This window comes from Trichomycterus rosablanca, chromosome 12 (assembly GCF_030014385.1).
Source record: "Trichomycterus rosablanca isolate fTriRos1 chromosome 12, fTriRos1.hap1, whole genome shotgun sequence".
NCBI classification, from domain to species: Eukaryota; Metazoa; Chordata; class Actinopteri; order Siluriformes; family Trichomycteridae; genus Trichomycterus; species Trichomycterus rosablanca.
This window is the reverse complement of record NC_085999.1, coordinates 29,941,512-29,956,512: the sequence shown is the minus strand read 5'-3', so window position 1 is coordinate 29,956,512 and position 15,001 is coordinate 29,941,512. Positions and strand designations below refer to the sequence as shown.

The 15,001-nt window shown below is 38.2% G+C and overlaps 1 protein-coding gene across 1 annotated transcript in view; it reads right to left on the bottom strand.

Moving 5' to 3' along the window:
- Positions 1 to 6,516: 6,516 nt before the first annotated feature.
- Positions 6,517 to 15,001, bottom strand: part of LOC134324026 (collagen alpha-3(VI) chain) — a 51,236-nt gene continuing 42,751 nt past the window's right edge. Inside the window, exons 41-44 of the mRNA XM_063005678.1 lie at positions 14,584 to 14,769; positions 12,531 to 12,593; positions 8,832 to 9,020; positions 6,517 to 7,816 (exon numbers count right to left, since the gene is read on the bottom strand). Of these exons, the coding sequence (XP_062861748.1) occupies positions 7,773 to 7,816; positions 8,832 to 9,020; positions 12,531 to 12,593; positions 14,584 to 14,769 (482 nt within the window). The 3' untranslated portion in view covers positions 6,517 to 7,772. The remainder of the gene's footprint in view (positions 7,817 to 8,831; positions 9,021 to 12,530; positions 12,594 to 14,583; positions 14,770 to 15,001) is intronic.

Sequence of the window (15,001 nt, the reverse complement as noted above, 5' to 3'; positions counted from 1 at the left end):
GCATATGGAATTCTAGGGAAAAAATTGGAAGTTTTTTTTATGTTTCTGAGTTGTCACAGTTTGTATAATTTATTTATTTTGCTTATTTGATGCTATAAATGAGTGCAGAGTCATAAGGATTGTATTGAAAGTTTCTGTTTTATAACATGCTGGAAAATATTCATGTTTGGACCGTGGTTCAAACTGTTCCTGGTGGTGGGCTTGTTTATCAATGTATAAAACTGCTTTAATGCATAAAATTTATCAGCAAACAATGTTTAATAGCTGATGTGTAAGGAGGTCATGTAGTCAGTCGGGACCTACAGCAGGTCTTGAGGTTTATAACAGAGATTTGTCCTCACACAGATGTGGAAGTTAATGAGATGAGCATTCTCTTGGCATGCTGCTTTGCAGTAGCATAATGGCACAAGAATATTGTGGTTCATCTATAAATGTATTGTGTGTGAAAAACTCTGGAAACGTACTAGGGGAAAAGTCAGGTTTGGACAGGGGCTGTTAATGTTGGTTTCTAGGTTTCCTAGACTTGGACTCGTGTTTGAAAATGTGTTTTTAAGGTTTGTAATATTAGAAACAGCGTCATGGTCTGCTGCCAAACTATAAAAGTGCGTCTTTGGTAAAGCCTTGTATGTTTTATGCCAGTGATGTTTGTTACAAGGTGGTGTGAACAATTTATAGATGCTTTTAAAACCTAGTGCCCATAAATAATGGAAAGCTTAACTAGAAGTGAAAGGTTAAGCCAAGCCTGCTTGAAAATGCTTCATTTATTCCATTACTTTGATGTAGAGCTCATGTCAACACTTAAAATTAAAATTCTATTTGAAATAAGATTTGATTTTGTTTATGTTTAATTTATACCCGAAATATTCAGTAAAATTACTAATATACACTGATCAGCCATAACATGAAAACCACCTCCTTGTTTCTACACACATTGTCCATTTTATCAGCTCCACGTATCATATAGAAGCACTTTGTAGTTCTACAATTACTGACTGTAGTCCATCTATTTCTCTGCATGCTTTGTTATCTCCCTTTCATGCTGTTCTTCAATGGTCAGGACTCTCCCAGGACCACTACAGAGCAGGTATTATTTGGGTGGTGGATCATTCTCAGCACTGCAGTGACACTTACATGGTGGTGGTGTGATAGTGTGTGTTGTGCTGGTATGAGTGGATCAGAGTTTTTAAACACCTCATTGTCACTGCTGGACTAAGAATAGTTTACCAACCAAAAATATATCCAGCCAGCAGTGCTAATGTTTGTACTTGTTCTACTATTTTTTGCCAAAATGTCTGCTGTGAAAAAGGTGTATTACGCCAGGTTTGTGCAAGACTGCCTGTATTACATACACATGTTGTATGAGTTTAATTCATTAGAAGCTTGCTAATACATATAAGGCCAACTTTCAATCACATCATTCCATTCAATGCCAAAGATCACAGAATTTGACAGACATAATAAATGGAACAGAGGGAAATCAACAAACAAACTGGATACTCAAGATGTGGTAATCAAGCACTATTCAAGGTATTTAAGTATTTCAAATAAATGTGAAGAATCAGGAAAGGTCAAGGACATAAATTCTTCGAGAGACTGGAAGAAGTTCAGCAAAGATCTAGCTCAGCATCTGGCAGCTTCATCCAGATGCTAAGATGATCAGCAATGGTCTTTTGGAAAGGGTAGAAGCCAAAAAGACTTTAATGGATGGGAAACAGGATGAAAAGGCTAAAGAGGATAAAAAAATAATGCTAAAGCTCGCAATGATTAGTGGAAAAGAGTATTACAGAGTGACAAATCCAAGTTTTAAATTTTTGGGTCCAGTCATTGACAATATGTAAAAAAGAAGAATAAGTGCTTGAAACATGGTGAAGGGTGAGTCCTGGTTTGGGGCTTCATTTCTGTCAGTGGTGTTGGCGATATTGTCCGAGCTGATTGACTCATGAATGCTAAAAAGTACAGAAAGCTTTTAATTCATCATACCATTCCTTTTGGAAAGCACCTGATTGGGAATTGTTTTATTTTTCAGCATGATGATCCCAAGCCTTCTGTTTTAGGTTTATTTGTCTAAAGTTTTGTCAAAAGGCACCTGCAGTTAGACTCTCAGTCATTCCCTAAAGTGCAGAGCTGGTTAGACTGAAAGGATTATAGGGAAAACGTAAAAGTATCCAATAAAAGGGAATTGGTTGTGTGTGTATATTTAATATACACTCACAAACACTTTTTCAGGTAAACCTACCTGGTATGTACATTGATCATTCATTGATTATTTTATAAGCTACATCTACCATACTGTTAAACTCTGTGGATGTACAACTACTGCCTGTAGTCTATGAGAGAGAGATCCCATCCAGCTTAGTCCCACCCATCTGAACAACAGGCCAATCGTTGTTCATGTGGACGCTCAGCCTCAGCCGGCAGGCAGAGCTAAGATTCGATACGATGTATTCGAGATCCCAGCTGTGCTTCCAGCATGTATTTTTACCGCTGCGCCACCTGAGTGGCCGAAGGGTGGACCATTCTTAGATTGGAGGGGGATTTATATAGACATAGCTTGACTCTATGTATGTAAATGTGTTTTTGATCGAGTGAGCCCAAATACCCTTAGACACACTTTAATGTCCTGTGAAAATTCTTGACAGGAAATCATATTACATGCATGGCTTTGGAATCATATGTCCAACAAGCACATGGTTAGACATCCTCAATCCTTTAGCTTTATAGTGTATTAATGGCTGTCTAATTTTTCTTGAGACCTCACAAACATACTAAGCTCCACGTTATAAAAAAAGAGTCGTGCCCCACTTTCGATGTTCCGTTTTATGTAGTATCTGCGGTGTATTGTTTTAAAGAGCTTTGTGGTTATTAATTTTGGCATGTTCTATTGAATTTAATCTTGCAGTCTGTGTGTATTTAAAATTAAAATTCTATTTGAAATAAGATTTGATTTTGTTTATGTTTAATTTATACCCGAAATATTCAGTAAAATGTATATTTTATACAAATGTGTATTTGCTTACACTGTATCTAACAGTGAAGCATAAATGCTTTTTTAGGTGCAGATGGGTTCATTTCTGAACTCTTTTGAGTAAAGGGAAAAAAAAGGACCACATCTTGGAAGAAAATGTTTCCATGTGAGAATGAGTCATGGACTGAGGCATATGGCAACAGAGTTTTGGAACACTTTGTTGAGAGGGAAACATGTTTAAGCTTTGCATTGACGAATTCGGTGTTTGAGACCCTAAAATAGAGCAGTTTATGCTAAACATTGCACATGTGCAGACATATCAAGTGTTGCAGCTGTCAAACGATCTCTTTGATGTAATAAATTATGCATGTGTTTACGTTTTAGTTCCTAATTATAAATCTTTTTCACATCATTATCGGGTTACAGTGTTACCAGGGAGATGGTTTTTGGAGGAGGCAGTACTGCTGTTATACTAAACTCCCTTTGGGTTCCTCAATATAAAGTGTTACTGAATCCTAAGTCTGTTTCTACCACAAATAAATGTGAAAAGATAAATGTGTGCAAAATCGAGCAGGCAAAATCAAGCAAAAATTGTTTGACATGTACATCCAAAGATTAACTTTTTGTATTGTGAAGTCTTATACTGACACTGGATTTTAATTTAGATGATGGGGCATCACTGGACTACTTATCATCTGCAGACTTTGCTCTTTTTCTGTTCAAACATACCTAGTTCAGAACTGTTAATAGGGAGTGTGCAGTAAATCAGGTGTGTCCAAGCAGAGAAAAAACAAAATAATATGTAGAGCAGGCATACCCCTGGACCAAAATTAAGAAAGACTGAATTAGAATGACTTACCAAGCTCTTTATTAGGTACATCTACAATGTAACTACATTTCATTGATTATTTTATAAGCTATATCTACCATAGCGATGAATTTTGCAGGTATACATTTACTGACTGGCTATCTGTTGCTCTGTGTAGCAGGTTATTGGGATTTTTAAGTACTGTTTAGGAACACTTCTCCTGTTATGACTGGTTGTAAGTGTAGGTTAGAAAATAGAGCTCTTTTTTTAGAGCTCCTCCCAGCAATTGACACTGAGGTGCTAAAAAATCGCAACAACACAGCAGCACCTGCTAAACTTATACATACACAACAAACGTAATTACCACATCAGTGTCTTTGCATTTCTGATAATGGTCCTCCCTCCAAACTTCAGGGTAAAACATCAGGGTACCACAAATTAATGTGAAAAGATAAATGTGTGCAAAATGGAGCAGGCAGTGACTCAGCTATTTCAATTGTTAAGGATCTGCAGCTTATCCCACACTTTTCCATGATTAAAAAATAAGAATGTCCTGGACACTTTAATATATTTTTGAGCTCACTTTTAGCATTCCTTGATTTTTCACCAAAACAGCTGCCAAACTTTGTCTCTCTTTGTTCTGAGCCCCATCTCAGCTTATTTGGAACTGAAATTAAGTCTCTGGCTTTTTCTAGGTCTCTGCATTAACTGCAGTTGGTGCTTTGGTTTGCTCTCTGATCAACTTTTAAATTAAATTACCATTTTCTTCTAATGGCCAGTGAAATCTGGAAAAATAAATTATGTAGCTATTAGAATGTACTAAGCCAAATGATGTTTTTTACACATTGAAACAGAACATCAAATGTTGTACCTCACCAGCTTTGTGGAATTATCAAAACATCTGTTTTGGAACTTTCTACATGTGAATAGGTAACAGGTAATGTCATTATGACCTGGTATAAAAGGAGCAATAATGACATGCTCAGTTGTTTTACAACCCCATATCAGAAAAAGTTGGGACAGTATGGAAAATGCAAATAAAATAAAAATACCTTTACCTTACATTTACTTTGACTTTTATTTAATTGCAGAAAGTTTGAACCCAAGATGTTTCATGTTTTATCTGCTCAACTTCATTTCATTTGTTAATATACCTCAATTCCTGCATTTCAGGCCTGCAACACATTCCAAAAAAAGTTGGGACGTGGGCAATTTAGGTCTAGTAATGAGGTGAAAAAACTAAATAATGATGTGATTCCAAACAGGTGGTGTCAGCAGGTGATTGTAATCATGGTTTGGTACAAAAGCAGCATCCAGGAAAGGCTGAGTCTTTAATGAGTAAAGATGATCAGAGGATCTCCAGTTTGTCAACAAATGTGTGAGAAAATGATTGAAATGTTTACAAACAATGAACCTCAAAGAAAAATTGGAAGGGATTTGCATATTTCTCCCTCTACAGTGCATAATATCATTAAACGATTCAAGGAATTTCAGTGCGTAAAGGCCAAGGGCGCAAGCTTAAGCTGAACGCCCATGATCTTCAATCCTTCAGACGGCACTGCATCAAGAACCGCCACTCAACAATAGCTGATATAACCACATGGGCAAGGGATAACTTTGGCAAAGTTACATGCACAAATGTCACTTAAAACTTTACTGTACAAAAAAGAAGCCTTATGTTAACCATGTTCAGAATTGGCGCGACTTCTCTGGGCTCTGAGTCATCTAGGATGGATTTTTTTTTATTATTTGCATTTTCCATCCTGTCCCAACTTTTTTCTGATTTAGAGTTGTACTACCTACAGTCCAAAACAGTAATGTAGGCTTTAGAAGAAACACAGAGAAATCTCTGGTAATCCTGTGTGCAAGTGTACAAGTATCTACTATATGGCTGTACCCCAATTCACATAGCTTTTTATTAAAGTACTGACAAATTAGTGCACATTATTAGTGTACATTACTTGACATGACATTTTAAATAATCTTTAGTATGTGGTTTAAGATGCAAGTTTTCCAGGGATGTGATGAAAAATAAACTCAGCACACATACACACCAGCACCACAGATTTATGTGTTCTCTGATTGATTTTCAGAATTTTCATGTGAAACAGTCTTACTCCCTCTCACAGCTTTTTGGCTTCATCAAGAGATGGCGGAAATTCATAGGCTGGGCTTGGGTTTAGGGATGTCAGCCAATCTTCCCTCCTCCTTGAAATTTCCCCCAGCTCAGTGAGAGCAAAGCCTAAGTGTTTATTTGGATTTTCATGGTGTAAACCACTTCAAATCCATTTCAAAACCATTCCAGTTGTTGACAATGCATATAGAGGAGAATAGGATCAGTGTGAAAGATACACCACAATCCAGAAAAAGTCATTTCTCTATTTTTTATTCTGTCTGCAAACTCTATCTGCTTTTCTGTGTACTTTTCTTTCTCTTCTCCCCCCTCAGTGAGCTCCAGAGACTCAAGTGTTCCCCATAAAAGGACATTCCATTCAAAACAGGTCACAGCTTAAATCTTTTACAGCCCAGCTGAACACAAACTGTGAAGCACATTTGTTCCACAGGTCTTATAGACCAGCGTGTGTTGGTAACGGCAAAACTCACTCTTCTAATTTCTGAGGTACAGTTTGTCACAGCTTCCTCTGACCATGCCATCATTCTTGGTGAAATAGATGTTGTGCTGATGAACAACTTATTCCACTCCACCTAATGATGAGGAACTGAAAAACAGCCCAGGCCAAAGTTTAATATAAAGACTAATTTATTTATTTTGTGACATCTTAATAAAACCAATTTGGGAACAAAAGACCCTACAAAAACATTTTTAAAAAATAGCTTGACATGTACATCCAAAGATTAGCTTTCTGTATTGTGAAGTCTTATACTGAAACAAGAATTTTAATTTAGATGAAGGGGCATCACTGGACTACCTATCATCTGCAGACTTTGCTCTTTTTCTGTTCAAACATACCTAGTTCAGAACTGTTAATAAGGAGTGTGCAATAAATCAGAGAAAAAAATGAAAGAATATGTAGAGCAGGCAATACCCCTGGACCAAAATTGAGAAAGACTGGATTAGAATGACTTACCAAGCACTTTATTAGGTACATCTATAGTGTAACTGCAATTATTGATTATTTTATAAGCTACAGCTAGAGTTTTGCAGGTATACAATACTGACTGTAGGCTATATGTTGCTCTGTACAAGTGTAGCAGGTGCAGCAGTGTTAGTGGGATTTTTAAATACTGTTTAAACTTAGTTAGGAACACTTCTTCTGTTATGACTGGTTGTAAGTGTAGGTTAGAAAACAGAGCTCTTTTTTAAAGCTCCTCAGAGCAATTGACACTGAGGTGCTTAAAAATCCCACACACAGCCGCATCTGCTAAACTTATATATGTACAACAAACACTAGCATGTGATTACCACATTTCTTTGCCATTATGATAATGGTCCTCCCTCCAAAATTAGGAGTCAACATCAGGGTATGTACCAGGCAGTGTACTTAATAAGGTGCTTGTTCAGTGTAATTTTCTGGATTTTTTAATAGTGAAAACAGCTTAACTTTTTATGTGCAATTGTGGTTCCGAAAATGGATGAAAGAACACAAACACAAACAAGGATTTGAGCAAGTGAGTAGTGAAAACATAATGAGTAAATGTCCCTCCAATAATTACAAAGATGTACCGGGACATGTGATCAGGCACTTCATACATAGTTATTCAATAATGCTCATATGGAATTGACAACCATGAAAACTCTTTTGCCCAGACAATGAGCTATTTAAAAATGTATAAACAGATACAATATGAATGATTCACACAAACAAACAAAAACAAATAAACAATTGAAAAGATTGTCTAGCACCAGTACAAAACATCATGCAAGACTGTTTGTGGTGAAAAGTACTACTTTAAAGGTGTACTCTGGCAGAATCCAGTGCAGGCTTCTTGGCTTTCATGCTCTTTTTCAGCAGAGGTGAAAACTACATCATTCTTCTCCTATGTTTTCATTGCAGCAAGTACAGGTGCTTGCTGAACAGGTACTGTTGAAGGAATTTGGGAACAAACTTTAACTCGGCTTGCCCATGTTAACATTTTGTACACAAATATCTGACCTATTGATACTGAACCATATACACTGATCAGCCATGACAGTAAAACCACCTCCTTGTTTCTACACACATTGTCCATCTTATCAGCTCCACTTACCATATAGAAGCACTATGTAATTCTACAATTACTGACCGTAGTCCGTCTGTTTCTCTGCATGCTTTGTTAGCCCCCTTTCATGCTGTTTTTCAATGGTCGGGACCCCCACAGGACCACTACAGAGCAGGTATTATTTAGGTGGTGGATGATTCTCAGCACTGCAGTGACAATGGCATTGTGGTGGTGTGTTTGTGTGTGTTGTGCTTGTTAGAGTGGATCAGACACAGCAGCGCTGCTGGAGTTTTTAAATACCGTGTCCACTCACTGTCCACTCTATTAGACACTCCTATCTAGCTGGTACACCTTGTAGATGTAAAGTCAGAGACGATCGCTCATCTGTTGCTGCTGTTTGAGTTGGTCATCTTCTAGACCTTCATCAGTGGTCACAGGATGCTGCCCACGGGGCGCTGTTTGCTGGATATATTTTTGGTTGATGGACTATTCTCAGTCCAGCAGTGACAGTGAGGTGTTTAAAACTCCAGCAGCGCTGCTGTGTTTGATCCACTTATACCAGCACAACACACACTAACACACCACCATCATGTCAGTGTCACTGCAGTGCTGAGAATGATCCACCACCTAAATAATACCTGCTCTGTAGTGGTCCTGGGAGAGTCCTGACCATTAAAGAACAGCATGAAAGAGGGCTAACAAAGCATGCAGAGTAAAAGATAAACTACATCCAGTAATTGTAGAACTACAAAGTGCTTCTAAATGGTAAGTGAAGCCGATAAACTAGACAATGCATGTAGAAACAAGGAGGTGCTTTTAATGTTATGGCTGATTGGTGTAAGTGCTTATTGTGTAACTAACAGTTTCAAGTAGTAAATAACAGCTGTAATTTCTTACCAGGTTTTCCACACAGATTTTCACACTCCTCTTGTGTGTCAAAGCGATTTAGGTTGCCACTGCAACCACCGTACCAGAAGCGAGTGCAGGTCTTGCTGATGTTGTCATAGTACCATTTCAGTACAAACTTGGCACAGGTGCCTTCTTCTTTAGGCAGCGCACAGATATCTGCCACTGAATGTAGTGCAACTGTTCAATGAAAATATAATGTTGGTGAGAAATTAATAAGGAAAAAAGGACAATGGCAAAAAGACATGCAAACTGTGGACAGCTCATGCTGAGTTTTTGGATGAGAGCTTGTTTTTCCATCATTTTCTTTCCTGACAAAATCTTTGTCTGTGATTGGCTGACACAACTACATGGAGGTTCGTTTCAGCAAATGTTAAAATCTGGTGTACTTTAAAAAAAAAAGTATTGTCCTTGTATTGTCCCATTTTGTATATTTCCCTGTGCACCCTGATGACCTCTGCTGGTTGCATGACACCCACGCTGGCTGAGGAGCGCTACAGACTAGCAGACTCCTACTCTGACATGAATCTTTACACCAGCCAGCAGGGGAATCATACAGAGAGCCTCACCATGTATGGAGGACCATGCTACGCACCCTGTATTCTTCCGCAGCTAATGCTAGAGCTTTGACCAGGCAGTAGGAGTTACTTGGGGAGTTTTAGTTCCCATTCAGCCCTTCCTTTCATATATGGCCAGTTGTGACTGCCTAGACCTGAGCTGGAGTTTGGCCGTCCAACAGTGGTGGGTTAGCACATTAATACATATCCAAATCCAGCACTATTTGTACCATACATAATTATCTTATCTATTATATTATCAGCTATTGTCCATTTCCATTTGTACAAGGGTACCTGTGAAAGTAGGTGAAAGCTAACAAAGTACCTGTGAACCTGTGAAAGCTGTGAAAGCTAACAAACAGCTGCTGATATATTTACAGTATTTGTTTGCTGCATCTGGTGGAAAGTGCAGTCTCTCCCGATCAGCAAGATTGGGAGAGACTGCACTTTCCACCAGATGCAGCAAACAAATACTGTAAATAATATCAGCAGCTGTTTGTTAGCTTTTTTTATGGTGCAGCTTTGATAAAATATGTCACAGATGGGTTGCATTTGTATTACATTTGACCTGTTAATGGTCTGCACTGTTTCTCTCTTCACCCATACTGCTCACTTTGGTACACTTGGTTCCTGACCAAGGAGGGTAACCAAATTTAGCATACGCCCAGTAAAGGTTACTTGGGAATTGAAAAAACACTTAAAAATAGGGCTAACAGTGAAGATAAATCAATGAAAAAACAATGACTGTGCTGTTTCAGCCAAGGACTCCACTAGCGAGGCCATCGATTCTGATAGCACTGATGCCGGTAAGCCGATGCCAATCTACATAAATAGTTTTGGCTGTCAGTCAAAGCAGAGTATCCTGAACTGGCGAACTTAGCAATTGATGTACGTTTGCCTCTACTTGGCTTTGTGAAGCAATGTTTTCTGCCCTGTCTACATCAAAAGCAAGTACTGCTTACGATTTACGACTAGCTGTAACTGATACTGAACACCACATTTCTATGATGTACTCACAGAAACAGGCTAAGCCGTCACATCAAATAAGGTAGGGTTGTATTGTCTTGTTGAAGTTAATATTGAAATCAGCAAAATTACATTGTATGTTTGACTTGCACAATGTTAATTGTGTTATTTTAGCTTGTCAAGGGCTTTCGCAATGGTTTCTGGGCGAGGGTCATTTGTGTGTGTGTGTTTCAACAGTCCAAAAACATTGAAAACCCCTGCCATATTGTACTCTGCAGGAAAAGGGCCATTAGATTGTGGTACCAACTTGAGCACCAATGACTATGTTTTTAATGTTTAATAGGTTCCTCTGAATGCAACATAGTGTTATGGTTTTACAAAGCCAACCAAGAACACTGCCACAACAAATTCTCCATAGAAACAATTATACCAGGTCAAGGAAAGAGTTGCCTATAGATTGCCAAATTCATCACTGCATAAGAACATTGGAAAGTTCTATGAGGAAATGACATCTTAATATATACCCTCATTTTCTAGCAACTGGTTGACTCATAGACAAAGATCTATTGACTCGTGCAGCTTAGTAAAGTCAAGTTCTCCATAGAAAAAAAATTCCCACTCTCCCTAGTCCAAAAAAAGCGTTTTCCAGTCAGGAACTGTAGTTCTTTCCAGAAGTCGTAACCAAGGGAAGCGAGTGGCTACTGGTGCAGCATAAAGAGTTATTTTCAGTGAAAATGACTTTACATATTAAGTAGATTTAAAAACTATTTTTGTGTCTTTTATGGGCGCATTTAAAGTTGGACCTCTCTAGATCCAAGACCTGACCTTAATCCTGCATTACCATGGAGTCCCCCCTCCCTCATTTACATTTTCAGCATTTAGCAGACGCTTTTATCCAAAGCGACTTACACGATGAGCAATTGAGGGTTTAGGGCCTTGCTCAGGGACCCAACAGTGGCAACTTGGTGGTGGCGGGGCTTGAACCGGCAACCTTCTGTTTACTAGTCCAGTACCTTAACCACTAAGCTATCACTGCCCTCATCATGCCTGTAATATTCTCCACACTTCTTGGAAGGGCTTCAACCAAAAACTTCTTCTCTAAGATTTAAAGTGAGCTGCAGAGTGCCGATTTTGAGTTTAGTTGTTAAAGTCAGTTACACTTTATTCAAAATCAAATCAAATCACTTTTATTGTCACGTCACATTAACACAGGTATGAAAGGTGAGTGAAAATCTTGGGGGCATAGTCCCCCGTTTCCAGCAGCTTCTAGCTTGTGGCAAGCTTTATTTTTGGTGGTTGTTCGAGTTCAATTGAGATATAGTTCCTTTTAACTTGGAATGACAGTGTGGCTGTTTTCCAAACCTTGGTAAAGAGAGCACTGTTTCATACCCTATTTGTATGGACACAGAAGAGTCACCAGTACGTTTCATTACATAAAAAAACAGGATTTAAGGACATAGATCTTAGGAGGTTAGACAACACAAGATAATAATAGTTATCTATCTATGAGTATCTATCTGTCTGCGTCCATTCGTCTGTCCATTCCAACCAACCAGCCAACCAACCAACAAACTACCTAACCAACCATGCACACATACAAAGATAAAATCTATAAAAAACATTTTATTTCCATTTCTGTTTACCAGATTATTTGTGGTTCTTGTACTTTCTCTTCGCAAGTGACAGCCTGACTTTATTCCTTGACCTCAGCAAAGTGACCACTGTGCCATGTACTTTTTACTTATGATAATATAATTAATAAGTAATTAAATAATAATCTAATTTTCACTTGTTTGTACAGATAATCTTGGGACCCAAAGTTCAACTTCACTTGACTTTTAGGATCGATACAAAGCTCATTTCAGTTGTAGTGCCTGTGGGCTCAAACTAATAGGTACAGTCAAACTGGCCATGTTTATGTGGGCACAAAGAACTCACCAGCTGAGTTCAATTATAATGATTAACAAGTAGTTTAGAGGCCAAGTAAAACTGATTTTTTAATTATCCACAACAATGTGTAATGTAACAAAAATGTGTGGAGGCTTAGTTTCTTCCAGTGAAAATAATACTCCACGGAAAACACTTTTATACTAATGATAAATGAATTTATTAAATATATAATTCTAAATAAAAGTAGTCAATAAATAAAATAAACTGGAAAACCGACCTGAAAGTGGTTGTCCCTCTGTTTTCATCTGGTCTACATTCTGCTGTGGTTGTTGATCCAGCACTGTGGAAGCATTTATATATCTTAGTTTTTGAATATTTATACAAAACATGTGCACACACATAAATCATCGTTTCTACTTGTGTAGCAGTCTATCAGTCCTCCCACTCTGCTTAGGAATTCTGCAAATGTATTAGTAAAGGTTACTCTCAGATCTTCATTGTTTTTTTGGGTTTTTTTTAAATGCATTTTCTCCCCTTTTCTCCCGATTTTTAGCACGTCCGATTTTTACCCAATTGCGTTATGCTTCCTCTCCACTGGTGCCAACCCGATTCCCGATTGAGGAAAGCGAACTGACACACACCCCCTCTGACACGTGTTCAGTAGCCAACTGCATCTTTTCACCTGCACGAGGCGAAATATGCGGATCAGCTTGGATGGCAGAGCTGAGTTTCGAACCAACGTGTTTTACCGCTGTGCCACCTGAGCGGCTTTTAGATCTTAGATCTGAAGAAACTTTCAGATAGGATTTAAACTTGCAGCTTAGAACCCTTACAGATAGTATGCATTTTTTCAATAAGGTGTCTTCACTTCCTCTTAGTTGAAATCTCCCTCACTAATCATGACACTGTATTTCTTCTTATTATTATTTCCCTTTTTCTTTTCAATCATGTTGTAGCTACTACCTTAGTTGCAGCTTTCCCCACTGCTGCAGTCCCCTACTCTGACCGATGATAGATGTATAGAGTGATAGATTGGTATTGGTGGGGATTAAACCGGTAACCTTTTAAATTATTAATCCAGTACCTTAACCACTGAGCAACAACTGACCTACGTCTGTGTATCTAAGCACCAGAAGATCATCCAGACCGATAAATCCTATATTTCTTCCCAAGATCGTATAGATGGCTGGGTATGTGTGCATTGTTTACACAGAGCACACCAGCATGGCCTGTAAACCACCCATCCTTAAATATATGATATAAATAATTGTCTATTATGTGCCCTATCCAACATGCACGCAGTCATCGACCACTTCTTTTCACCTTCCAGAGTCTCACTGAGAGCAGTATCACAAAATAAGTCATGATGAGTCATGCACTATCATCTGTAAATGAACTCTCTTTTATGTGGGCACCTTGACCAGCCAGCAAAGGCTGCAATTGCAGCAGTAATGAGGAACCCGTTTAGCCATTTCCTCCCTCAAGTTCGAGATCTCAGCAGTGGTGGGTAGTGCTGCACTACCAAAGCGACTGTATTTCTGACATGGTACATTGAGCTGAAGGATGTATTTAGCATAGGAAAAATACAAGTAAATTGCATTTACTTTACTTTACTAAGCCCTGTCTTGTGATTAAACACACCTGTTTTCCATTACATTAACAGTATTTAGTCATTTCCTGCTTGTCATTCACTGCAACCTTTTACAAGTGTCAGGCTGTCTTTGACTTGCCTCAGAACTGAGAAGTGGGGACTTGGATTTAATGTAATTTACATGAATTTAATGTACTTTATGAATAGATTTATAGTCCACACCTACAGTAGATGTCAACAACTTTGTTTCTGCATGCTTACTGATCGGAATAAAATACTATAGTAATCTCATGTGCCTCAACCAAGTGTTGAAATCATCTAGAGCTTTCTTGTAGCTTCCTTGTTCCTATTTAAGGTTTTTTTTTTTTTAATCAGAGCTTGGCAATTCCAAATTCTGACCTTTAGATAAATGTAGGATCGTTTTTAGCATCACAGAGTGAGTTCTGATGTTTATATTACCAGTTATCAATACTGGCCTTTTGCATAGCTTACTAATTTTGTCTTTTACCACATAAAGTCATGTTTTTATGAGCAGAAACATATTAAGTTTAAATTAAGCTTGGATTAGTTTGACCACTGAGCTGCTTATTAATGCAAACCCGGTAACCATGGTAGCTGCATATAGGCTGGTATAATGTCCATCAGTGTAACTGTATTTTATCTACGATGTCTCTCCTGTATATTCAAGTTTCACAAAAAGCTGTTCAATCACTTGGCCCAGTGAGACAAAAAGACCTACCTGTATTGGTGCAGTGTTTGAGGCACTGAGCCTCTGTGTCAAACCTATTTGCATTGCCTCCACAACCTCCATACCAGAACTTGACACAGAATCCATTCTTTTTGTCAAAGTACCACTTAGCCTCATAGTCTTTGCATGGTAGTCCAGTGTCAAAGTCATGTGTGCATGGGTCTGCAAGGTCATTAACTAAAATGTGCAAAAAAGTAGGTGTTACATTGTAAAAAGGTTCGAGTGTTAGTGAGGTCTGATTATGTTAGAATATTGACAGTGATTTGCATCTAGAATAGCTGAAGTCCTCGATGTGAATAAGCTAACTATATTCAAACAGTGGTGTGTATCCGGCCCAACATAACATTGTAGCGAGTTTTTAAAAGAAGAAAGGACAAACATTCAGAAATTTGTCACAATAAAAATTAGA